Source organism: Acipenser ruthenus, chromosome 26 (genome assembly GCF_902713425.1).
Source record: "Acipenser ruthenus chromosome 26, fAciRut3.2 maternal haplotype, whole genome shotgun sequence".
Lineage (NCBI taxonomy): Eukaryota > Metazoa > Chordata > Actinopteri > Acipenseriformes > Acipenseridae > Acipenser > Acipenser ruthenus.
Genome location: NC_081214.1, coordinates 18,534,139 through 18,560,593, shown reverse-complemented (window position 1 = coordinate 18,560,593; position 26,455 = coordinate 18,534,139). Strand labels below are relative to the sequence as shown.

At 37.9% G+C, this 26,455-nt stretch overlaps 3 protein-coding genes and 1 long non-coding RNA gene across 5 annotated transcripts; 2 read left to right on the top strand and 2 right to left on the bottom strand.

Moving 5' to 3' along the window:
• The first annotated feature begins 13,166 nt into the window (after positions 1-13,166).
• LOC117963421 (uncharacterized protein C21orf140 homolog) lies at positions 13,167-13,926 on the top strand. Its single transcript, XM_059000524.1, has 2 exons — positions 13,167-13,462; positions 13,497-13,926. Exons 1-2 carry the CDS (start codon positions 13,167-13,169, stop codon positions 13,924-13,926), a joined length of 726 nt encoding a protein of 241 aa, XP_058856507.1.
• Positions 13,927-15,224: 1,298 nt separating this feature from the next.
• LOC131701733 (26S proteasome non-ATPase regulatory subunit 10-like) lies at positions 15,225-19,100 on the bottom strand. 2 transcript variants are annotated; one of them, XM_059001461.1, is made up of 6 exons: positions 19,086-19,100; positions 18,059-18,185; positions 17,533-17,631; positions 17,063-17,209; positions 16,415-16,581; positions 15,225-15,767 (listed from the first exon to the last, which is right to left on the bottom strand). In XM_059001461.1, exons 2-6 carry the CDS (start codon positions 18,170-18,172, stop codon positions 15,614-15,616), a joined length of 681 nt encoding a protein of 226 aa, XP_058857444.1. In that variant the 5' UTR covers positions 18,173-18,185; positions 19,086-19,100; the 3' UTR covers positions 15,225-15,613. The 2 variants fall into 2 exon arrangements, with proteins under 2 accessions (XP_058857444.1, XP_058857443.1); XM_059001460.1 differs by lacking the exon at positions 19,086-19,100 and adding an exon at positions 18,710-18,867.
• Positions 18,899-21,230, top strand: LOC131701734 (NTF2-related export protein 2-like). The gene is made up of 4 exons (XM_059001463.1): positions 18,899-19,035; positions 19,504-19,590; positions 20,495-20,639; positions 20,851-21,230. Exons 1-4 carry the CDS (start codon positions 19,009-19,011, stop codon positions 21,033-21,035), a joined length of 444 nt encoding a protein of 147 aa, XP_058857446.1. The 5' UTR covers positions 18,899-19,008; the 3' UTR covers positions 21,036-21,230.
• An 853-nt stretch (positions 21,231-22,083) lies between these two features.
• On the bottom strand, positions 22,084-25,657 carry LOC131701735 (uncharacterized). Its single transcript, XR_009308977.1, has 2 exons — positions 25,521-25,657; positions 22,084-24,278 (listed from the first exon to the last, which is right to left on the bottom strand). It is a non-coding gene; the product is annotated as an uncharacterized LOC131701735 (long non-coding RNA).
• Between the last annotated feature and the right edge of the window lie 798 nt (positions 25,658-26,455).

Here is a 26,455-nt window from a genome sequence, read left to right as displayed (position 1 = left end):
CACTTGAATAAAATCAGAAGATTGGAATGTTCACATGTAATTTGTTGTACAGTGGGGAACTGTTCGGACAAAGTAGCCCAATATAACAACTGTATATTTGCAAGTGTTTCATTATTACAATGTGGTGTACTGTACAGTACTGTTTTTATTTCAACACTATTGTAAATCTAGGTAATGCCTAGCCCTATATTTTGAGTTCACTTTTTTTCTTACTACTATAAAACTACATATTACAAGCTTATAAAAAAGTAATTCACATATGCCCACTCAGGCAACAGTCTTGACTAACTAGCACAAAATACATATGCATCAATAACAAGGTCTGTATCGTATTTTATGAATGTGAATCGTTCAACTAAAGTTTATTAATTTGTATGTGAAATAAAGCTTTAAAGCTATGAATTGATATATTCTTGACATGTATTTATATTTTGAATTATATTTCATTAAAATAAACATAAATAAGAATGATATGCTCTTTAGAATATGCATAGTATATTAAACAAGATTTTTGACATTTAACCTGGGGCTGCAACTGAGGGTTCTGTCAGGGGGAAAAAAAGAGTTATTCATTTTAAATCCCCCCTTCACTCTCTGCAGGAAAGATGACTGTGTCACATTTGATACTATTTGTCTCAGACAGTCCTCTACAGAATTTACTGAAGATGTGACAGCATGTGACAGGATTTTCTACAAAGAAATTACAGTATTTGTCATCTTTAAATTGGCACTAATGTTTTGATGCATTTATAATTAAAGGGATTGCTAGGCAACAAAAGGGTCTGGTATACATAACAAGAGTGCCCCCTGCTGGAAGAAACTGATACTTCATGTTGAGAACCACTGCACCAATAAATATAACTGAATATCTGTTCAGCATATTTTTTGTGCACAAATAACAGTTCTTTTGTAATTTTGCTTGTATTAGTAAATGTAGCTCTTGAAATGCAAAGTCAAGTTAAATTAATCACAACAGGAAGACTTTTGTCTGCCATTTCAAAGGGGAAATAAAAAAGGCAAAATAATGTCTGGCTTCAGAATAGAAAATAGAGTGAACAATTCTGAGCTTCGCTTTATCATTCTGTAGCTCTGACCTAAAGCAATCCAGTCTCAAATTAGAACTAATTTGGTTTTGTGATGCATACTCATGTACAAAAGAAACCAAACTGACATTCTTTCACCTCATTTTAGGAGACATGTCCAGCATTACAATTATCAGTTACCTTGGTTCTGGATTGTTGTAACCCATACATCTCAGAGGAGAATGGCTTTGCATATTGACAATGCATTTATCAATGCTAGCTTTTTTAACCCCAACAGTCACAGTACTTGAACTGTTCTTGTCATTTGTAAAACTAGCACTGGTGACAGTGAGAAAACAGATTTCTTTAACCAAGCGTTGCACCAGATATTGTGATTTGCAATAAATATGTTACACAACACCACAGTTCTCACTTAGAAGACTGGCCCTATGTATCGTACTTGATAATAACACTCAAATGCTCTTTGTGGTGTTTTGTGGAGTGTATTAGTGTTTCTAAGGCTCATTCACAGCGTGTACTGACAATACGGTTCTTACAGCTAAGAGGAGCCAGAGAAGTGCTGAAGTGAATTACACAATCAGTGAGAAGACAGGGAAGTAGCAGCACAGGCAAATAAAAGGTCAGGCCTGATAGATGTTCTTACTTGAAGTGCAGGCCTCTTCTCTATTCCAAGGTCAGATAAGAGGTATTTCACTGTGCCTCAATTTGTGTGGGCAGACAGGTAGCCTCCACAGACAGCACACTAAACAATGCAGCGAGTTCAGGGGATTGTTCATTTTACGTAAAATATTCGTATTTCATCTTTGTATCTGTTTAATAACCCGTTATGCATGCTTTGTGTCACCCTCTATTGCAGTTTCTGTCACTTCCTGCCATGCTTTAAAAGTCTTGAGCAGCTCCAGAAATGTCTTTAGGTGTGGTGGAAGTGCAAAGCACGTGTTCAGCTTTGTGTGCCATCTTAAATAAATCAGTCAAATGTGTTTTACAAAGTGTAGGAATTATGATTTACCCTTACTATTTTAAACTAACTCAGGTGAGGATTTTGTAGACAGGTTTAAATTATTTTGTTTGCACAATTTTATTGCTGGAATAAAATGACAGTATAAATCACATAAGCAGCATTTTCAGCAACGATGGTGCACTGAAAATGCCATACCATACAAGATACATATTAAGCAGTGTGTTATATTGTAACCTGCCAGGGGGAGGGGCACCTATATTTATGGGCAGCAAGACTCGTTCTAAATGGAAGGTTAATAATTGAGTACCCTCTCCCCCTCCTCCTCTATCTCCCCTGATGACTTTGCCTCCTTCTTCTCTTCTAAAATCTCAGATATCTGCAAACTCTTTAACACCTCTCCCTCCCCCGCACCCCCTCCTGCTCCAACCCCTACACCCACTACATCCCCTACTAACTCACCCTCCTTCTCCACCTTCTTGCCCCTCTCAGACTCTGACCTCTCCTCCCTGCTCCAGGGTCACAAACCCACCACGTGTGCCTTGGACCCCCTCCACACTCACCTCTTTCAAGCTGCTGCTCCTGCTCTACTCCCCTTCATCTCCTCCCTCCTCAACACCTCTCTACTTTCTGGTATCTTTCCCTCTGCCTTCAAAAAAGCCTCTATCACTCCCCTCCTCAAAAAACCTACCCTCGACCCCACCTCCCTCCTACCCTTCCTCTCCAAAACCCTCGAGGGGACTGTACACTGCCAGCTCTCTGCTTTCCTGTCCAACCACTCTCTGCTTGACCCTCTCCAATCTGGCTTCCGCTCTGCTCACTCCACTGAAACCGCCCTCCTGTCTGTCACCAACTCACTTAAGTGTGCCCGAGCTGCCTCTCTCTCCTCTGTCCTAATTCTGCTCGACCTCTCTGCTGCCTTTGACACTGTTGATCACTCTATTCTACTATCACCTCTCGCTGACCTGGGGATCTCTGGCACTGCTCTGGCCTGGTTCTCCTTCTACCTCTCCAAACGCACTTACCAGGTAACCTGGCGTGGAGCAACCTCCACACCTCACCCTCTCTTAACTGGAGTCCCCCAAGGGTCAGTCTTGGGTCCTCTCCTGTTCTCTCTCTACACCCGCTCCCTGGGCCCCCTCATCGCATCCTATGGTTTCTCATACCATTTCTATGCTGATGATGCTCATATTTTCCTCTCCTTCCCCACCTCTGACTCCACCATCTCCTCCCGTATCTCTACCTGTCTGTCTGCTATTTCCTCCTGGATGCACTCGCATCACCTCAAACTCAACCTCTCTAAATCGGACCTCCTTTTCTTTCCCTCCTCCTCTGATCTCTATCTCTGTTCCTCTGGAATCTACCACACGCTCTCCCTTTTCCTCCGCTAAGAACCTCGGAGTCACCTTGGACCCCTGCCTCTCTTATTCCCAGCACATCTCCACTCTGGCACGCACTTGCCGATTCTTCCTGAGCAACATCCGAAGAATCCGACCCTTCCTCACCAACTACGCTACCCAGCTCCTGGTCCAGGCCCTGGTACTTTCCCGCCTAGACTACTGCAACTCCCTCCTGGCTGGCCTCCCTGCATCCGCCACCCGTCCGCTCCAGCTCATCCAGAACTCCGCTGCCCGCCTGGTGTTCTCTCTGCCTCGCTTCGCCCACTCTACTCCACTACTCCGCTCGCTCCACTGGCTCCCGATCACCGCTCGCATCCAGTTCAAGACTCTTGTACTAGCCTACAGATGCCTTGACCAGACTGCACCCAGCTACCTCCAGACCCTCATCTCCCCCTACACCCCCACTCGACCTCTCCGCTCCGCCTGCACTAGAAGACTGGCTCTACCTCCGCTATGCTCCCCTGCCTCCAGAGCCCGTTCCTTCTCCACCCTTGCTCCGCAGTGGTGGAATTACCTTCCTACAGATGTCAGGACTGCCCAGTCCCTGACCACATTCCGGAGCCTCCTTAAGACTCACCTCTTCAAACAGCACCTGTAGAACTCCTCTGTTTGTATCCAAATGTGCTTTATTTTGCTCTTATCTGCCCCCTATTTTACTGCATTTAATCCTGTACTTCAGAATACTGCAATCTGCCAAGTGTTTAACCAGTACTATTTTGTATTTAATCATATCCTGATGTAACTATCACTATTATCTGCTGTATTATCGAATTGTGTTTTGTCACACTTGTACTTTGCTCGAACAAAAGTTATTGTATTTCTAGCTCTTATTGTACTACTTGTATTGTAACACTTGAAATGTATTTGCTTATGATTGTAAGTCGCCCTGGATAAGGGCTTCTGCTAAGAAATAAATAATTATAATAATAATATTAAATTAACTTAATTCGTCTATTTTGCTATAGGGCTGAGTGAGCATGGAAGTGGCTATTAAGGTTGCGGACATGATTTGGTTGGGATCTTGTCCATCACAGGGTTGAGTGAGTAAGCAGGGGAATATAAAGATGGGTGCCGGAGAGAGAGAGAGAGAGAGAGAGAGAGAGAAGAGAGCCGTCGCAGCAACTGGAACTTCAGCTGTGCCCGTAGAGTTGGAGAAGTGGCGATACTTGGGGCTGCACCAGCCCCTGTAGCTTATCCCTGTCCGGGAGATCGTGTTTAAGCAAGGTCCCTGTCATTTACAGATACACACAGACCATGACTCAGCGACCACCTCTTCACTACAATCTAGGCCTATTTATGGATAAAGTATCTTCACATGTGTACTGTGTTTTCCTCTGGGATGTGTAAAAATGAAATAAGTGATCATAATGTGCAGCATACAGAAAAAAAAGATATTGACTATTTATCCAGTCAGCATTGCCTTATTAGAATAGTTTATGCAGCAACATATTGGCACAGCATTAAATGATTCTCTAATCTGAACCCCAGCAGAAGGAAAAAGACCTATTATCTGAACAATACTATCATAATGAAATGCAGGCTGAAATGAACCATGGATACTACATTTTAACACACACGTTTAAATAGTTAAGTAAACAATGACCTGCGATACAATAGTGCAGTCAGCATTTGAAGGTAAAATGTCTAAAAGCATAGAGTACAGTAATTATACTAATGAACAATATAACCATATTGGGTTTTTTCCCCCCGATTTTTGCTCAAATATAAAATTTGGAAGAGTATCAAAATCACTACCTAATGAAAAGGTATTTTTGGTCTGGATTATTCCCAGTACAAATCACTAATCTGTCCACAACTGGTTAGTTCAGGGGAGTGAGACTCTACAGTACTCGAAAGATAATATATTTAACGTATTCTGAGTGTGTACACATGACCTCTTATTCCTTCAGGGAGGTCTGCTGTCAAAATTGGCTTATAAAGACATCACATTAGACTGAAACTGATTTACAACAGGGGCATCTTATTGAGACAACTCCTGCCAGGGTTAAATATAGGGGGGTCAGCCATATAAAAATGAGAAACCTACAAAGAGTAACAAACGTGAGTGCTAAAATTGACCAAAAGTGTTTCTTGTGCAAGACAGCAAAGTTACAAATCAGCCCTATAAAGACGCGATATGTTGAATCATACGAGGGACAGCTGCCCATTATCACACAAACGCATGTGGCTTACAAGAGGTATGCCCAATATTTTCTCCAACCCCTGTATGTTTTGATGGCCTAACAGATGTAACACGATACCACACTTGACCTCTTTCTTTCAAGGTTATATAAAAACAATTTATGGTTTTTATAATAGATGATTGAATACTACATTAATTGGGGAAATGTTCGGGAATTTCGCTTTCCATTTAGCCTCATTATGAGTTAGGCATTATCATTTAGATCATCCATTGGGAGCCATTCAATGTTATCTCCCAATTAAAATGGAATTGAAGCTACAATGTGTGCATGTTTTTAGGAGTTTAAGGCTGGAGTAAATGCTTCGAAAATTTGGCCCAGTAAAAAAGTGCAGTACTGTCACTTGATCTGCAACAATTACACCCATTCGGCCTTCCAGAACCACCAAAGGGGCCCAGGGAATACCAGCAGAACACACTGCATGCCAGGGTGGGTCCTAAGAAAGTGGCCAGCCTGTGTAAGGGCGTCTGCTAAGAAATTAATTAATAGTAGTCTGCTAAGTATATGAGATCATTAACAACGATTCTGTTAATCAACAAAAAAGACGACACTCAGTGGAGTGAATAACTAATCACACAGCAGTGAGGATAAAAACTTGTGTTGAGGTAACAGTAACAGATTATTTTTAAACATCTACTTATACATCAGTTATACCAATTGACCTTCCAGTCTCACTATTTATGATGTCACCCAAAAGCCCATGATCTCTAACCAGCTTATAATGGTCTCCCAAGAGATTTATTCCCTTCTATATACCATAATAGTGGTATGTTAGTTTCTAACCATTTGTTAATCTGTTAGCAATCAAAAGCAGCGACATATCATTGGGCTCAAGCACCTGTAGTTTTAACCCAACAGCGAGGTTAGCTACAGGCCAGTTCCAAGACTGTAGGCTTTCTTTCACCAAGTTCCAGCAATTAAAGAACAGCTTTCTTTTCATTTTGACAGCTCTGCAGTAGCAGGTGGCTTTTCTTTAATTGGAACTTTATTTCAAATACGTTTTCATTTAAATAACCCCTGAGAGTGGAAGTATGATTTTCTCTGAACTAGCCTGGTCTGAGAGCGCTATTGCATAATTAATGAAGCCTTGGGGTATAGGGACAATCTTTTCCAATGTAATATTGTCAAAACCACAAAAGGTAATTTTAATTTTATTGCACTGAATAACATTGGTGTTGAAAATAAGCTTGATGGTCTACATCCCCTCTGACTTTTTTTAATCATTCCATTTCTGGTTTCATGTTTAAGCTCAGTGTCATTTTTGAATTACATAATTAAATCAGGAAAAGTATTTCACTCACAGGCTTTTTAATCTTCAAAAGTAATTTCGCTCCTGGACTCCAAGGAGTTAATTAAATTATAATATGTGGAGGACAGGTAGCTTTGGAGTAATCAAGAGAGTCTCCAAGTTGCATTTCCATGTTATAAATAACAAAAAAAAAAAAGTCTTGAAGTGACCACATATATAAATTACTTTCTGGTTTGCTTCCTGGGTTGTAACTCCGGAGAGATATACATTATTACAAGTGCTAGTGCTAGACATAGAAAACATCCCAAACATTCTTAAAGAAATGTGTTAACATACAGTAAGCTTCTATTTTTCTTTCATGCCTAACAGAGAGGTGGTATTTAAAATAGTTAAAATAGTTAAATCATTAAAATAGTCCTCACTGCGTTGATGCAGGGCTTTTTATGGAACGTCGCTGCTGCACTATGAGAAGTTTGCCCATGTCTCACTCCCATGAGCTCAATACATACGTTCATCAACACTGTATGTGTTGACTGTCTACCTCTAAACCTTAAATCAAAATGACATGTTCTGTAATAATTGTTTCCTCTGAATTTGATTGAATTTCGCCATGTAGGAAAGGAAATGGCAGACACTTTTTCAATTGAATCTGTTGTGGGAAAATGTAAAAAATGTATTCAAATTAACTCCATAAATTCATAAAACCAGAAAGAATTAATGAAATGGAAACATTTAATTGAGGACCATCTTAGGGGACTAAAGAAGAGAACAAAACTTTTCAATACAACAAGCAGATACAATTGACTTTAGGCCAGTCAAAAGTTATTTGAAACAGGCTTACCCTTTTCCTTCATATCAATGTCAATTAACATGTATATCCAAAATTATGTATCACATGGCACTTAAATTCACCTTTTCAGTTGTGCCCTGAGGCAAGACAAAGGATATTATACCATTCATACAGCACAGATTGCCGTGAAAATGACTTATTTTGTCCTCATATCAAAGTAAATTGAATTCCTTTAATATTTTAATGTGCACAATATATCTATTACAGAGTAACGTCAAGCCTAAACCCAATAGGAATATAGACTATTTATTAAAAAAATATGACTTACAATAGCAATGAATAACGTGTATTCCTAAAGCATTTATGTACACGTCTTGCGCATTTTCAAACAGCCTAGACATACTTTGTATTCCTTACCAGTTACCAGAATAATTTATTTTTTATATTATTATTATTATTATTATTATTTATTTCTTAGCAGACGCCCTTATCCAGGGCGACTTACAATTGTTACAAGATATCACATTATTTTTACATACAATTACCCATTTATACAGTTGGGTTTTTACTGAAGCAATCTAGGTAAAGTACCTTGCTCAAGGGTACAACAGCAGTGTCCCCCACTGGGGATTGAACCCACAACCCTCCGGTCAAGAGTCCAGAGCCCTAACCACTACTCCACACTGCTGCCCGGTAGTTATATTATACTGTTACATATATTATACTGTTACCTTTATAATTGACAATCAAATCCCATTTCTGCTCGGAAAAGTGAAGTGAGACTATGATGCCAGGAAAGTGAATTCTAGACCAGACTGCAATTATATATAGAATATCGTATAGAATGCTGTACGACATGTTAATATCTACCCGTGAGATCAGAGCAGTTTAACAACCTTAAAAATCACAGGAACTGGGCACAAACCAGTGACAGCACCCAAAGCAAGCATCTTAACCACTATGCCAAAGAGTCACGCTCATCTGCATTTAAGCATATCTTGTTTCACCGACAAGGGTCAGATCCGTAATGACAGTGCATCACACAACATTAACAGCATAATAATGTGACAATTTCTATCTGACACAAGCTATCTGACACTACGTGCTACAAAGAAATTTCAAATGGCTGTCTCAAAAGGGATTGCTAGTTTTCTGCAATAAAAAACTGAATTCTGATAAAAAAAATTTGTGATAAAATGCTAATAGAGAGTTTGCCCAGCCACACTATAGATAAACAAGCAATACGTTTAAATAACAATTAACACAGGGTGTTCTAGATTGATGCATTTAACACAGGGTGTTCTAGATTGATGCATTTACAATTAACAGGAAAGCCAGGTTTATTCTATACACAAGAAGCAGTTATATTAGACATGTATGTTTAAACGTAGTTGACTGGTATTAATTATATTGATTTGGGGGGGGGTTAACTTAGTGTAATACAAAACTACTCTAAATGGTCTACAATCTTTTTCTCCAATATTCTCTATCAATTATTCTTAGAACCCTGCACATCAATATCACAGCCTCTTACATTATAAATTAAAATTTTACTGAGTTTTGGCAAGAGATTCCATATACAGACTGACCATGAAATATTTATGGTATATATATTGAGCATGATTCAGAACTGCTTTGGGTCTGAGCACCCTAATTTAACTGGTCAAGCTCTTCACCTCATTGTGCACCTTGTCTTATTTTCTTAGCGTTAGTAGGCACCTCAGGGCTCCATAGACACTTCAGCATAAATTAAAATAAAAATATGGGGGTACCACTGCTCTTCAGGGAAGGAATTCTCATTAAATGTTTTTTTTTTTTTTATGTATTTGAAGTGGAGACAATATCTGAGAAAGAATTCAGAACTGAAAAATACCTACCTTGCGGCGTCTTGGTTACGCAATATTTAGCATTTACTTACCCCAAAGCTATCATTAATGCAACTGGGTGAAAATGAAAAACCGACTCATTTTGGTGGCTATCCTTTCAGTTATTTTTAATGTAACTTTATTGGTTTTCATAAATAAAACAAACAAAGATTATGTATTGAAAGGAAACACTCAAATAATACTTATCAATTACTGTTAATTGAATTAAATACCTTAAATTATACAAACGGGCACTGTTGTCCCATTGTTTTCTATGGAGGTCAGACATTCTGTTATTACACAATAAAGGAATGGCAAATAAAGACAGAGAGATGACACTAATTAATGACACCTGTTCTAAAACCACTGCTTACTGGACGCTCACACGGACACTCTAGCCCTACTCTTAAAGTGAACTCAGTGGACTACAATGATAAAAAAACAAACTGGTAGTATAATAGCGATAATGGCATTGCTGTGGCGTGTTCCTCTAATTCCATTATTACCTCAGAAAAGCCATTCTCTCTTAAATCTCACTATTGCTATTTATATTAAATATATGATATGTTTTAATGAACTATCATTCATATTTTGTGACAATGTTTTGGTATTGGTGATGTGTAAATCCAGCTTGGCTTATATGAAATCTACATTAAAAAAAAATCTGTCTTGCTGGTATTTTGCTATATACAAGCCATACTGGCATGGGACATATGCTTGGTACAAAAACTTCTAAATTATAATGTCATTTTATACTAATTCAACATCTATTAAATTCACCTACACTTGTCTCTCTGCGCAATGTGTGCTATCAGACCCTTGTCCATCTCCTCCTCTGTCAATTTTCTTCTCTCCCGGATACCATGGAAACCCCTAGGCTGCTTTTATAGCACAGCACATAATTGAATGAAAAATGTTTCTTTTTACTTTAATACTCATGCAACCCCCCCCCCCCCATCATAATATAAACAACCAAATAGGTGAAGAAGAAAAAAAGTCCAATCAATGTACTAATCTAATCTCTCTTTTCCTCACAAGCCTGCTTAGAATGACAACAGGAACATAAAAATGTTTTGCTGCCCCCTATAGTCAGCCATTGGACTTTCTGAAACACAGACAATATTTTGGTTATAAAAGGCAAGAGCATTCTTAAAGAAGTGCTAAATGGTAGTTCTAGTGGTTCTATACCCTGCTAAACTCTCTATAATCCACAGTACACCCCCCCCTCCCACCTTGTTTTCCATTCCTGCCAAACTTTCACAAACCCTCTAAGTTTACCTTTTCCTATGCTCTGTCTTCTCTCTCTCTTGTGCCACTTCCCCCATTCAGGGAATCAAAGTTCCTTTCCCAACCCTGGAGGCCCAACATCTCTGGCATCACCTCAGGAAAGGCAGTTGTCTGCGAGTCTACGGGAGATCGCTGGACTTTCCTTCATCTTCAACCCTTTATATTTGTTAGCCAGAAGCTTCCTGTTCCCTTATTCTTTCTAAACTACAGAGGCTCTTCAGCAATCCATTACCACAGCCATTGCATCTGTCCCATGAAACTTAAATTCAGGATATGAAAATGTGTCTGTAAGCAGGTTCATTTTAGGCCTTGAGGGAAGTTTCTATAGGAGTAGTGCTCTGCAACAGTTTCATAACTAAATACCCTAAACAACTGGAAATAATACCAGTCCCAATACTTCTCTGCAACACTTTACCCTACCTCTCACACTCACGCACACACGCTTTCTCACGGCTTTTATACGATGACTAATCAGTCCACATAGTTACTCCCTAACGAGTAACTCGTGCTGCCTGTGCAAATTTACCAATTAACCAATAAAGTCTGCTGAAAACTAAATCTTTGTGATTTTAGCATGGAACTAACCTTCTCATGCTGTGACCTCTGCACCAGGCTTCTGGGCTTATTAAGCCAATGAAGCACCAAAAGCTTGTACAAAGAGGCAACCGAAATTAGCGCTACACAGTTTTACACATCCAAACTGAAGTAATATGGACCCAGTCAGAGTGTCAAATTAATCCAGCACTATAGGTGCTGAATCCTGGTGCCTCTGTTGTATCTGATTGAAGAATAAAAAAATTATAATGGTGTAAAACTACCAAAAAAAGAGCTGAACTGCAGCTTGGAGCAAGATAAATGACTGCTCTGAGCAATTCTTTGCTAGTTTTGTCCTGTTAAAATGTACACTTCTAATTTAGAAAATCTGCCTTGGGGCTTGTGCTTGTTGCTTAATTAAGCCAATTAGGTGATCTGGTACCAAGAGGGTGCAGCCACATTTCATCTCCTAAAGTTTATCTGCATTTAACAAACTGAAGCTAATGGTATTTAGAAACATGTAGATGTTGAGGGTTTATAAACATGTACATTGTGAATACAGTCTCTGGTTCTTAATGCTTGTAAAAAATGACAACAATTAGCTTATTTGACAGCAGGGGACAGAATCCCAGGCAAACTCAGCTTGTGCAACTAGAGAGAGCTGTGATGCTTGCAGCTGCGTTCCAGTGACGTTGTTCTCAAGGGCCTCCTATTGAAGTAACCTGCAGTGAAACAATCAATTACAAATACATTTTAGAAATCTTGATTACATCACAATAGGAATTAGCTTAGCTTCTATTTAATTACTAGTGGAAACTGAAACATTTTAGCTGGCTGTGATGAGGTTACCAGGATGTTTTTGCTTGGAGCCAAAAGCAGCAACAGAGGAATAGACTGCATCATGTAACAAAAGCATTGCTTTGTATTGAGACCTTTCAACTCCAATCTGTTTTACCATCAGAAAAGGAAAAACAAAATGTACAGTATATTACATTTGATTTGAAGCTATAGGTTTAAGCCTGTTTTCAATTTTTTTTCTGAAACCTTTTGGAATCCGCACTAGAGGATGACAAAGTATTCTTGAACTACAGGTGTTAGGCCAATACAAATTCATACAATAAACAAGCAACAAAGAGGGATACAGTTTCATTGTGATTGTTTTACTCAGCATTTGCTCTGTTTTATAGCATGATTTACAGAACTGTTTTTCACAGTTAAAAGTTAATTTAACTGTGCCAAAAAGGGGCAAATGAGGGAAGAGATAGAAATAGTATAGAGTGAAAAGAAAGAGAAAACAAAAAATAGGTCAGGGGAGGAAGGGAAAGCAGATACCTTTGGCCTCATATAGCTGAATAATTTATTAAAAATAAAACGGTGCGTGACTATTAATAAACTATGATGATTTTGTTCTGTAGGTCAAAGTACAAAATAATAATTTTAAAAGTCATTTGATGCTGTCTTTACAGTTAATAATTCTTAACTAAAAATTGCAGAAATAACCTATTTGCTTCCAGAACAGTTTAAACAACTTGCAGACTCATATCCAATCAGTACTCTCCTGGTTACCTATGGTGCTCCTAACCCTATTGACAGTGCTACTGAAGATGTATACAGTATATAAGTCCTGTATTTAAGCTTTCAAAAGGTATTTTCCTATGCCACCTTGCATGAACCCATTATGAGGTCACCGACCACAATGAACTTCCTATTAATGATTGCTCAGGGGGCTGTTAAAAAGTGGAGATGGGTGCTGTATACACATACAAATAGTTTAAGAAGGAATAACATGCAGATTCATGTGAGCGATCATAAAGATTTGAATGTACATTTATTTGGAAAATGCACCTCAAACCTAACCTGCTAAAAGCTGTAACTCATTTACTCGTAAACACTGGCAAAAACCAATGTGATGTGTACATAAAGGACCTGAGAAGGTTACAGCAGGACGGGTTTTACACAGTGTACCTGGGTGGGACGGATATCTCGGAGGGGCTAGTCACAGGTGAGTTCCCAGAACCGTCCTCTTCCAAGGTGGTGAATGCCTGGAGTATGATGCACGCAGGAGGTAGCAGAGGCTGGGTCCCCTGGAATTACACTGATGTTCAAGACCGATCTGTTTCTCTGGAACCCTTCCAGTGAGATCTTCCAGGAGCTGTGTGTTTCCTTAAGCAACTCATATGGGAAATGTGTAATAGTAGCCAAGCCAGTGAATGCAGCTATGGAAACAAATGGCCCCTCCATGATTGCAATGGAACAGCATTACCGACCTTCATCTCCGGTCCTGGTGAACTTTATGAGCTGCTGCCCTCTGGTTGCTCAAAGTCATGGCCACGAGTTCTTCTGTCTGCCATCACACTGTGGCCATTTGAGTCCACTGGATACCGCTTGGTCAGCTCTGAAATGGTATACCGCTAAAAACAGGCATGAGTACACCACGAAGCACTTTGGTAAGGAGAGCCTACGCAAATCCATCCTTTTCAAAGACTTGATTGAAACTGGAATGAAGCAGATGACAGCAAGCAAGTGGGAGACTGCTACTTCAAGAGTTCAGAAAAGGGAAAATTATTATCTGAACGGGAAAATGACTGTTGTGATTTGAGTTCATCCGAGTGGCTGTTACATTGCCTGTGTGTATTATTTGTTTTTGCGACTGCAACAGTTTCATTGAACAGAAATAAAAGCCAGGTAACTTCTATTGACTGGTAATTATTTTGTAATTGTGTTTAAATGTGTGATAACGTCTAGTTCTTGTGGGTGGTGATTGATTGGTATCACTGGAAACTAAAATATCTGCATAACAGTTATTGCACCGACGGTAGTGATGTGAGCCCACACACTGTCCTGACAATGCCTCAATCTTGCCCTGGATGAGAGGGTAGTTGGGTAGTTTCCTATTAACAGGCTACAAAAGTGACCAATTGTTTAATTTTCATGACTTCTCATTGATCTGGTTTCTTACCAAGATAGAACATGGAATTATGGCAACATTTGCAATGGTTTGACTGACATTGGGCAATGATCTGAAAATGTAACATTGATATCGTGCATGTGTTTTGATATAGATATCGAATTCTTCCAAAACACAAACAACTACAATATATGCTTCAATAATATGTTAGTGTGTGGAGTTTCTTTCACTATGAGGCTGGCAATGATTGGTATGTATAGGGTTTATTGTATCTCAATATAAAATAAACTTGATTATACTGCGTTAGTATTTTAGCAGTATTAGCAGTAAAAAGCATGTCTCTGTAAGCTGTCCGTACGCCTCTTTATGGAGGGTGTGTAGTGGGTGATATTTCTAGTTTCACTATACTGAAAATGTAATCCACTCTTCTATTTAAAAGTAAAGCCATTTCAGCATAGCAAATTGATATTATTGTTAAAACTTCAAGTAAACTGATGTTTAGCTTCGTAGTTTGAAAAAGTTATTGATGAAGCAAACATTTTAAAATCGCACAATATCGCAATATGGAAATTATTATCAATGGTGCCCACCACAGGTTTGACCACAAATTCTTAGTAACATGTACTTGAAGAAATGCTGACTGATGGTGAGTGAAGCACTGACATCTATTTTAATAATCTTAACAATGGCAGATCTTAATACCGTCGCCTTAAAATGTATACATCTGATTTCTCAAACTGCATTTTTTACAATATGTAGTAATGTTAATAAGTAGGTCTATAAATCACCCCTGTGGGGAAGACCCCAGGTGGAATAATACAAAGTTAAAGGTATTTAAATCTGCTACTTTGTAGATCATTAAATAGATCCCTTTATGGTGAACATACAAATCTTGCTGACTGGATATACTGTATGTACAGGACTGTGAAGACCCAGTAGTGCTATAACCTGAACAGACAACGAACAATGGAAAACCACAGACAGTTAGGCAGGGAATAATTACCTTTATTAAATGCTTTTTATGGTCTATAAAAGTATCAGAATACACTGGGAACAACTGATGAAGAAAATGGAAGTCCGGCGAGTCTTATTAGAAGGATTGTATTTAGTTTAAGTAAATGAAAATACATTTTTTAAAAACACAAAATCCTGCTAGTATAATTGTCATGGTTGATAACTGAATTGCAAGTTGCTTCCAAATATTAACTGCTGCACAATAAAGAATGGCAAGTATGAAAACAAATCTATACAAACTAAATGTTTTTTTTTTTTAACACATGCTTCCTTTAGAAGCTGAGAACACATGTTTAAACTTTGAAGTGCTTTCTAACAAAACATATTCCTTTGAGAAGCAGTTTACATGTACTAAGAAACAGCATCAGCCCTCCACAATCCTCCTCAACACTGCCCCAAGTCCTCCTTTAGCAATCTGTAGAGGTGTCTTCTCCTCTTTATTCTCTATATAAATACTAGCTCCGTGCTCCACCAGTAGCTTGGCTGCTTCTGTCCGTTCTTCATCACAAGCCAGGTGACTAATAATAAAAAAATAAAAATAAATCATTGTTACAAGATTACTCTACTTTAGCTGGATACTGTGTGCATCAGAGTCACATATTGTTAAACATATTTCTGATTATTTTAATATTTTTTCTAAATTTTTACTTGGGAGTGTTCGTCAGAAACATTCTCTTTTTAGCATTGCAGTGTATCCAGACCAAACTCCCTCATGCAACAATGCTGGTGCTCTGAGCAGTTTATTGTGGGAATGCAAAACAAGCATTGTTGCAGGAAGAAGCATGATCTGGATACACTACGAGTATATATTATTAAAGAGAAATTATTTTTCTCTAGGTAAACACTCCTGGGTAAAAGTTGAGAATAGCTGTCCCCAGTTGAGTGATGACCCATAATGTATGAATACAAATATTAAAACACTGAGGACTATGTTTAAAAATATATTGCGTGATACAGACAGCACAGGATTCAGCAAAGGCAAAGAAACTGGATTTTTGTAAACACCGCTGGACGTTCTGTAACCCTTTAAATGGTCAAATCATATTACATACCAGTGCTAGCAACTGGCTACAATACTTAGCTATTGCATAGCAAATGAATACGATGTTTACCTAAAGGTGTGTGCTACAGATGTCAGCGTCACCTGTATATTCACTGTACTTACAGTGCTGTGTTTCCCTCTGAATCCTGGATGTTGGTGGAGGCACTGTGCTTCAGGAGGAGCTGAATTAGTCGACGGTTTCCCTTTGCTGAAGCTCTGTGCAACGGGGTACATTGCAACTTGTTTGTAGCATTTGGGTCTGCGCCTTTCTCTAACAACATCTGGGCAATCTGCAATGAAAACCCTGCAGTTCTTTTGAGAGCCGACATTGTTTGGTTCTTTTGAGAGCCGACCCTATTTGTAGACATCATCATCAATGTGGATATCATCATCAGTGTAGATATCATCATCAATGTGGACATCACCATCAATGTAGACACCATCATCAATGTAGACACCATCATCAATATAGACACCATCATCAATGTAGACACCATCATCAATGTAGACACCATCATCAATGTAGACACCATCATCAATGTAGACACCATCATCAATGTGGATTTATTGTAATGTATGCTTTTACAGCTGGTTTCACAGACCCAGATAAGCACCAATCACTGTTAATGTAGGTAAGGTCTGTGAAACTAACTGTTATAGTTCAATATTTCATTTTGTATTTTATTCCCCATTAATCACTGCCCTCCTTTATTTTGTAAAGCTGGTACTGGACTGTGTTAATACTTCTCAGCACCACTGAAATGTAAGTACCTCATATCTGTCTTTGGAAGCTGCATAATGCAAAGGTCTGCAGCCATTCTCATTGGCAACATTCAACTGTGCCCCTCTGGTGATCAGAGCCTTCACAATCTCTTCTCTTCCTGCTGAGGCTGCAATGTGAAGTGGAGTCCAACCCGCCTGAAAAACAGACAACACATAATAAGAAGATTAAAACTTTCAGCAGTAACAAAATATAAAAATATATACAAATAACATGTTACAATGCTTATACAGTAGTACCTTATAAAAATACAATACCCCAGAAAAACACATATTATATCAAAACAGATTGTGAAATACACGTGTGAGGTGAGGTGGGGTTACAGCAGCTTTGACTGTTTGATAAATGGGTTTCCTTTTGTACAGAAAGCTAAACGTTTTAAGCTGTAAGCAAACAGGAATGAAGGAATTATATTCCACTCTTGGTGGCCAGCTTTAAATACCAAATATTTAATACTTACATCATCACTCAGATCCACATCCACTCCAAAAGCTAACAGAAACGCCACAATGTCTGTGTGCCCAGCTGAACATGCCCAGTGCAGAACAGTTCTATGATCCTACCGAGAGAGAAATTTATATATATATATATATATATATATATATATATATATATATATATATATATATATATAAATAATTATACAGTGTCATTTCTGTTTTGTAAAGGTAAAACGCAATGCCGTATGATGCATAGGTTACCCTTGCAATGCTACTGTGTGTTACAATGGTTTGGAGGACTGTATAAACAAACCGTATTAACATTAAAGACAATATCCTTTTTATGTGGGCAGTGACACTTGCGAAAACAACAGCTCAAATGTAGGGTAACTTGCATGCATTTCAGCGCCACACTGTCAGTTTAATAATGCTTACAAATAATGTGGAATTGTTCATATAACTCTGGCCAGTCGATTAATTAAGCCAAGGCATAGAGCATGTAGACTCACTGGGCTGTAAAGAATCGTGTTGCATTTTGTGACTTACCTGATCTGTTTTACAAGCTAGCGACTTATCTGACAAAATTTTGTTTTTTAACTCTTCAAATTGTCCAGTATATGCCAAATTGCATACTTCCACGTTAGACACAGATTCCTCCATTACTGCTGATTCACTTGACAACACAGAATGAAACAACCAAAACACCAGATTACAACTATTTCACGCTGTCACGCACACATAGCCAATTAAAAAAGGAATCCACAACATTATTCAGTTCTGCCTAGTAACACTCCTGCCTTCAACCAATCAAAAAATCGCCGTCTGAGCGCCGCTCCATCGAGTGTTTGTTTCCTGGGGGACAATTTGTAATGTGGGACCGACCCACTGACAAAGGGCTTGTGGTATAGGTAGTTTTAACAAAGATAATTATGCATCTTTGGTTTTAATCAAAGGATAATTAACAAATCGGATTTCATACCAACTACTGGTTAAAGCATGTATAAATGTCTGTCAAAAAAGAATTGTCCTTTTAAATTTAAATTCTTGCTGAAAAATAACCCATATTTTCATAAACATGCTATATTATGCATATTTATCTGGACACGTGTATGGTACTGTCCATTTAGATTCCACGATTCAAAAACAACAAAGTGTGCACTTTCAGAAAACGTTGCACCTGCCCTAACATTCCCCTACCCGTTCCAGTAGTGTATAAATCTTATATAAATCTTCCTCATGCACTGAATTTAAGAATCGTCTTTTTGTTACTGCGCATGTGTTGGTTGTGTTAGTTCTTCTGCGCAAGCGCGACAGTCACTTATCGCGAGAATGCGGACGAGATTTTATAACTCGGAAGTTGTCAAAACAACGCTGCATTTTAAAAAAGGATTTTTGTGAAAGGGAGAGGCTTCGGTTCACACGCAGTCTATAGTAGAAAATTACTCTGAGTATTGTCTACGAGTAACAGCGGCTGTTAATTACATCGCGTGGAACAAATGGCGTTACCAACGACAACCACAATAGTAAGTTTGTTAAATGTTTATCGTACAACTAGTTACTGTATCCCATGTACCTTGTGGTCAGCGGGAGCACGTTCCCGGGCAAGCGCAGTACACGGTGTACCACGTTTTAATGCATACCACAAAATAACACCACACCGGTCGTGCATTTTATGTAAATTTGATTTTAGATTGTTTTCATTGTTATATATATTTCAGTTCGTTATCTAATGTGGGTTTCAGCTGTGTAAATAGATCACAAGCTGTTATCAATACCGTTTGCAACAAATTGCAAAACAGGCATGATTGATAACGATCACTAAACAAAACCTGGCATTACAAAACAATACAACTCTTCGGCACCGATTTTTCAGAAGGTACCTGCAGTACGGTAGCAAACGCCCAATTTGTATACCCCAAGTCAGTTGCCGTACAGTGAACACACACCGTTGTATTAATTACGTTTTCTTAAACGGAGTGCTTTAATTCTAGGATTTTAGAACCCTTGTAGACCAGGCGTGCAGAGCTGCTGAAGAATTTGTCAACATCTACTATGAAACGCTGGATAAGAGAAGAAGGGTAAGTGGTCATTTAAAGAATGATTTAGAAATTGTACCGTTTTCTATTATTGGACTATTTAAAATCGGATCTATACAGTATAGATAGATGTGTGTGTATGTGTGTATTACTGCAATTAAAAAATAACACTTGAGACGGAGGCAGAACCTTTACCTTCCTGGCGATACAGTATATATTTGTGGCTACTATATGTGAAAAAATAACCACATTGTGTCATCATTAACAACCAATAGTGGGGGAGGAGTAATGTGTAGGATTCTACAGGTAACACTAGTCCAAAAACTACTTTGGGAATGGGATGAAAGCGGTATAGAGAATATCAAAACCCAAATTCAAGGGAGTACCCACCAAGACTTACTAAAGCAATCAGTGGGATATTTAAAAAATTAATGAGAGAGAGAGAGAGAGAGAAGGAAGTTCTCTTGATTTTTAAACCACTGTAGGTAAGTGTGCCAGGATGTATCTGTAGGAGTTCAGATGGTGTGAAGTGGCAGTCTCAGTTGTTGGGAGCATTATTTATATAGCACTGATCTTGGTTATACTGGTCATATCCTGCAGGGGACACTGTGGTGCGTGAGGGTGCATCAGGTTCCATGGTGTTGCCTCAGTTGAAAATACTGACAGCACTGATGTTATAACCTTGGCATGATATTATTTAACCCTGTTGATGGTTCACTTCAACTATCAGTCAGTATGGATATTCAGTTATACAGACCAGCAAAAGCAGTGCATGGGTATAGAGCAAAGTTCAGTTAAATTTTGGTGTAGTGGTCTGAATAAAAGCTACAAAGTTAAATATATTTTTGTTTCATATAGTTATTAAATTATGTTTTCTAATGTAAATAGAATTAGTAAAAAGTACTGCGTTTCTTGTGTGAAAGTGCAGTTTTGTTTTTATTTTCAGGTACTGACCAAACTTTACTTGGATAAAGCTACGCTAGTATGGAATGGAAATGCTATTTCAGGCCAAGCTGCACTTGGGGAATTTTTTGAAGCGTTGCCCTCTAGTGAGTTCCAGGTGCAGTCGCTGGATTGCCAACCTGTCCATGGTAAGGAATTTGTGTGTTTTGCACGATTGTAGATGAGACTATGAAAAGTTTGGTGTAGGAACAGTTGAAAGTGCATACCTCCTTCCACATGCAAATCAATGCTTGCTTGCTTTATTACATTAGAATTTCCAAAACCAGTACCATACTGTGACTGCCCATAATCCTACTGTTGAGCGATTTATTTTTTAATGTATTTATTTATTTATTTTAGAACAAGCAACTCAAGGTCAGACAACGGTACTGGTGGTGACAGGTGGAACAGTCAAATTTGATGGGAACAAACAGCGCTATTTTAACCAGAACTTCCTCCTGACCGCACAAGCAACACCTTCCAGCTCCCTCCCTGTCTGGAAAATTGCTAGTGATTCTTTCCGCTTCCAGGACTGGACTAGCTAATGCTACTGAAGATGGGTGTATTTCTCTGCAGATTTTAGGTTTACTTGTTAAATATATTCTTTCATTTAATTTGTTTTAAAACTATTTTATGAGCTTCATTGATTTCTTTCAGTGATGCTTTAGTTTTTTTTACTTCTGCCTTTTTAATTTACTTTAGTTGTGTATATATTGTAAATAAATTCCCCTTGCCTTTAATCTGTGACTAGTCACTTTTATTTTTTGTTGAAATCTGGCCATGCTGTGCAAACCGATTGTTCATCTATGTGTGCCTGGGTTCTGTGTGCTACCAACACTGGTGTTTACTTCTTTCCATACCTTGTGTTCTTTTATCTGGCTGGCATCAGACTCACCATCTTGCAGGTTACATGAAAGCAATAGTAAGATTAGTATTCAAGAAAATAAATAAACAGATGCAGTTAATTTACCATCAAACCTACTTCCACTAATAAGTTATGTGAATATACAGTGTGAACTAGATACGTACACCAGTAATGGAAATAAAGTAAGAACATTTAAAAATACAGCTGTATACCAAACACACAGACAATAACTAAAGTATAAACCTGTTGTGGAAGCTATATCAACATTGTGGCTAGAGGACTAAATTACAGGTTAAAAAACAAGTGAAAAACACAAGGCCCTATTTATAACTGATGTCACCAGTGTCAATGCCTAACATCTCCGGTAATAACCTCATATTTGCTTGCTAAATGTGGGACCATGACATTTACCTCTTACCCAATATATCTGCCATATTGAGTTCACATGACTTTAATGTTGGAGTAGTACAGGAAACGCTTCATGTGTCGAACAAGCATGTTGTATTCTGATTAAGTAAGTAGAATACAATTAAACTAATGATCAAAAAAGAGACATTGAATGAGGTGTACTATTTTAGTTTATACATCCCTTAGATCTAGTTTCACTGCCAATAATGTTACAGTTTTAGGTGGAAGTAATGCCCAGCCCAGCGGAATTACTGGAGATTAAGACAAGTGTGATAAATAGCTCCAGTTCCCTCCTTTAAAAAAACTCTGGTACAGGAATATTTTGGGGGTTGGATTTTTAATATCATAAAAAGAAAATATACATTTAGAATGAGGCAAAAGATACATTTTACCTTTTACTTTGCACATTTTTATAAGGAATTAACATTTTTAAAAAATGGTAATGCATTTCACAGGGAATTATAGTTTGATGGTAAACCGTTACAAAGACATATTTTAACTGTATTTTTAAAATGTTTGTCAATATCCAGAATGTAGTTTGTGTTAGAGTAGAATATTATGTTTCAAACAGTAATGTTTCTGGAAAACACAGATCAGTATAACGCATGGAAATATATATATATATATATATATATATATAATTTAAAGTGTACAATCTAGCTCATGCATAGGCTATATAAGCAGTATGAAAATGGGATTCATGTTCAATTACAGGGCTGCTAGCCAAATAATTTTCTGCATTCACACTGCAAACGCATTTTATAATAAGGGAAATCATTGTTAAGCTGTTACTGTAAGTCCACAAATATTTGTTGAATCACACCCATAAAACCAATGTTATTCCAGAACTGTTATCTTGTTGCGCTGGTAGTACATTACTTCTGTACAGCACTGAGATCTTACCGTGGATAGTATAGTCGTGTGGCTTTGTTAAATTAAATAGTTTGCAGAACACATACGGTTACATATGCTACAAGCACAGGCTTTTAAAAGTGGCATTTGAAAAGAAACAAATCACAACAATTCTACTACAGTATTTACAAAGTCACCACAATGTTTTAAGTCCTATTTTAAAACTACACATGTTAGATTTTTTCAAATGCATGTTGTTAAATTGGAGTTCAAGAACTGTCTGCAATACACTTTTACAAAACTGGAACGTATCGTGTTTTTTGTGTCATTAACACAAATATTACTGCAGCAGTATTAACAAAGTCAAAACAATAACGCAGTCGTGTTGTGTATTTAAACATTAAAGAGCTGCAATATTTTTTTACTACCTGCATTTGTACGAGGTTTTGAAAACAAATAAATCGCAAGCATGTGTTATTGTTTTTAAATGTGTAATTTTAAAAGCCTTTTTTTAATGCAACGTATGTGGCGCATTTGAGGAGCGAGAAGTTACAGAGAAGCTAGGTTCTCAGAAGCTCAGTAGGCTTGAAATCTGTACCACCACCACCAACCTGAAATATTTTGAAGCTATTATTCTACACAGCTCTCAACAATGAGATATCTTGATAAATAATAATGTATGGTCGACTTTTTTCAAACGGGGCGCCACAATGAACATGTGTTATGTACTGCGGCATAAGTGGATCCAGTTTAGTTTATATTGCCGTGCTCCAATTGTGTAACTTTGTCTGAAGTTCGTATTCCATCAGTAGCCTCCCAAGTTTTCATTACTTTCCATTACATTTCCGTTCTTGGGCGTTCCCGTTTTCCCTTTAACACGAACCCATTAGCGGCTACCTTAGGAAGGGCAGACTGAGTAGCGGGGATACTTATGACCCAGGACAGCGGTCCAAAAAAAAAAAAAGAGAAACATCTGATAAACGATGCCAACAGCAAGACGCTTGTTGCATCATTAAGTGAACTTTAATAGTACTGTTTCACACGCGAAAAATCACATTCAAATGTCTAAAAAACAATTGTGTTTTTACTTCCCCCGCCCTAAACAATTAAAGTTGCAACTAAAGCATGTCCCGTATTGAGTTCTTCAGTTTAATTCTGGATTTTCAGTGTCCGATGTTTTATTTAGTGTCATCTGAGCTCCTATAAAATAGAAGCAAACGCTTCAACTAAAGCAAGTGTTCAAACTCGACCCTGTGTTTGTCGTCTTCTTGTGGCCCTTTTGCCGGATCAGCGGCGTTCCAGTTCTTCTTGATGTAGATGTGATAAGGGTCGTTCTTGTTCTCTTTCAGTGTGGCTTTGGAATGAGAAAGCAGCAGCGCTACAGCAAGAACAGCGTAAAATATAATGATGACTAAAATGAACACGTGGGCATTTTCGTTGTTCTTCGTTTGTTGATCCTTTGTTCTGTTTTCCAACACTTCCAAAATCCCATTAAGATAAACGGCGAAACGAGCATGTTCAGTTAAATTCATTTCCATTTGGAGTAAAATAAAATATCCTGTACACAAATAATTGTAAAGCCTTTCTGCTTTATTTCCTTGATTCCGCGTTATTTCCTTGATTCCGTGAATGCTGCTTTTACTTCAGCCTGACTTGTTGCATCCTGTGGAGAAGTGTGTGTAATGAATTTCCAAGTCATTCCAGATGTACTTGCAGAAATAACCCCTTTTTAAAGAGACAGTAGTCTTTTTTCTTCTTAAACAGCATCCATGACCAAAGTTGGCAATATATATATATATATAAAACAAATAACAAATTATGAACTGTAAAAAAAAACTTTCTAAATTCTGCTCATGAGTGTTTTGGCATGTATAATGTTTAATCCCATGTTTCTGTTTAATGCAGTGGCAGACTACAGCATCGGCTGTGAAATAAAACTGCGAGACTGGCTTGAGGGGAAGAATGGTTTTCTAAATACTGTACTTTTTGTACAGAGCTAATGATCCGTTATTTGTAGCCTAGGGTAATATAACTTTACAGACATCAGAACTCCAGCTTCAAACCATTTCTCCTGCACTATAGGTCAATTTAAAAAAAAAAAAAAAGTACTTCTCCCTTTTCACTATTATGTAACAGGTAATGGGACCACACCTTACACAACTTCCTAAAGGGCTGCATAGAACATTTAAGACTTACATTGATGAGGCCCTGTTGCCTCGAACACAGGACATAAACTTGTAGCATGGAGAAATTATAAATTGGCTTCACTGGGAAATGAAAAGGGACTTGTAAAAATTGTATGCAAATGAGTTTGGAAAATGTTTTAGGAGCCCATAAATGGCAGCTATTTTGCCTTTTATTCATAAATTAAAGTTTTAAAAAATAGTTATATAGTTATATATATATATATATATATATATATATATATATATATATATATATATATATATATATATATATATATATATATTTCCCTGAGCATTTTAGTGAGTAGCCTTAACCTTTTCCAGTTTCCATCGTTTCTTTTGTTCTTGTTAGCAAGCTCATTGTGTGTAACAAAACATGCAGAATGGAGTGGAATTTCCGTTTACAAGTTCAACAGGATAATGAATTTAGCTGCAGTTACTTGAACAGTAAACTGCAATAACAGAACTCTGAAGATTTTCAGTGAATTGGCCCTTTAGTCTTGTTATATTGTGTGTGTATTTTATTTGTATTTAATATAAAGTAATTTGTGTTTAAATATTTAGTGGTTTATTTTTAAAAAGGGATTGGCAGGTGAGTTTGCACCGACTGTATGATATGAATATTTAAAAGGACAGACAGCGCCCGCACCCGCACCCCCCCGGAAACATGTCACTATACCAATTAAACAGTAAACTTTAAATATAACCAAACTGCCTACCTTTTACTGTGTTCATTCGTGACCCACCATCTTCCTATTCTCCACCCTTGCAGCTACTCCTAGCACAGGGGTCAGTGTCTCATGCATCAATTTATACATACAATTCTGATTGTCAGAGTTAACAAGGCACGTAACACTGTATCAGAAGCACCAAGGCTGAATAAGAACATACATGCCAGCAGAGGAAGAAAGAAGTAGGTCAGAAAGAAGAGAAGAAAGAAGTTGTTTCCTTATCTACAGATACCAGCTTTACTGGGGTTTCCTGAAAATGTTAGCAATGTAAGAACACAACAGCATTTATTTGCTTCCTGAGTTACTGTAAAAGAGAGCTTTGGAGATGCCATTTGAAAAGCAGAGCAGGACTGAGTTTTGATATTTGTTGATCCAGCCATTGTGTGTTTTACAAGCAATGTGACTAGAAATGGGAATTTCAGGGTTTATTATTACTTAAAGTATTCCAGATCTCGTTCTGTCCGCCCTGCCTAAAGACCACCATTAATAATAACTATACTATGAAAAGTAGAAGCAGCATTCCTTTTTGGCTTGCAGAATGACATGCAGATTTCAAAAGGGGACGGAAGCTTGTATCCCAACAACTAATATTATCTTAGGGGAATGTACGCAAACAAACTGGGCTCATCAAGGTTCTTACAATATAGAGTACAGTGAATTAAGGCTAAACTATGGAAGAATGCTGGAAACAGACATGAATAAAAGAGGCAGCCTACCAGTAGAAACCTAAAGAGTTCGCTATTTGAAAACAAATTACAAAGAATATTAAAATAAGGAAACTATGCAGGTTTAAAAAGCGGATGTTGGCAGTTGAACTTTATCTCTATTTTAACAGCCATCAGGCACCCAAATTCTCAACAATAGTCATGAACTGTAAACTCTCTGTATTGTAAAGATGTTGAGCAAACAAACACTCACACACA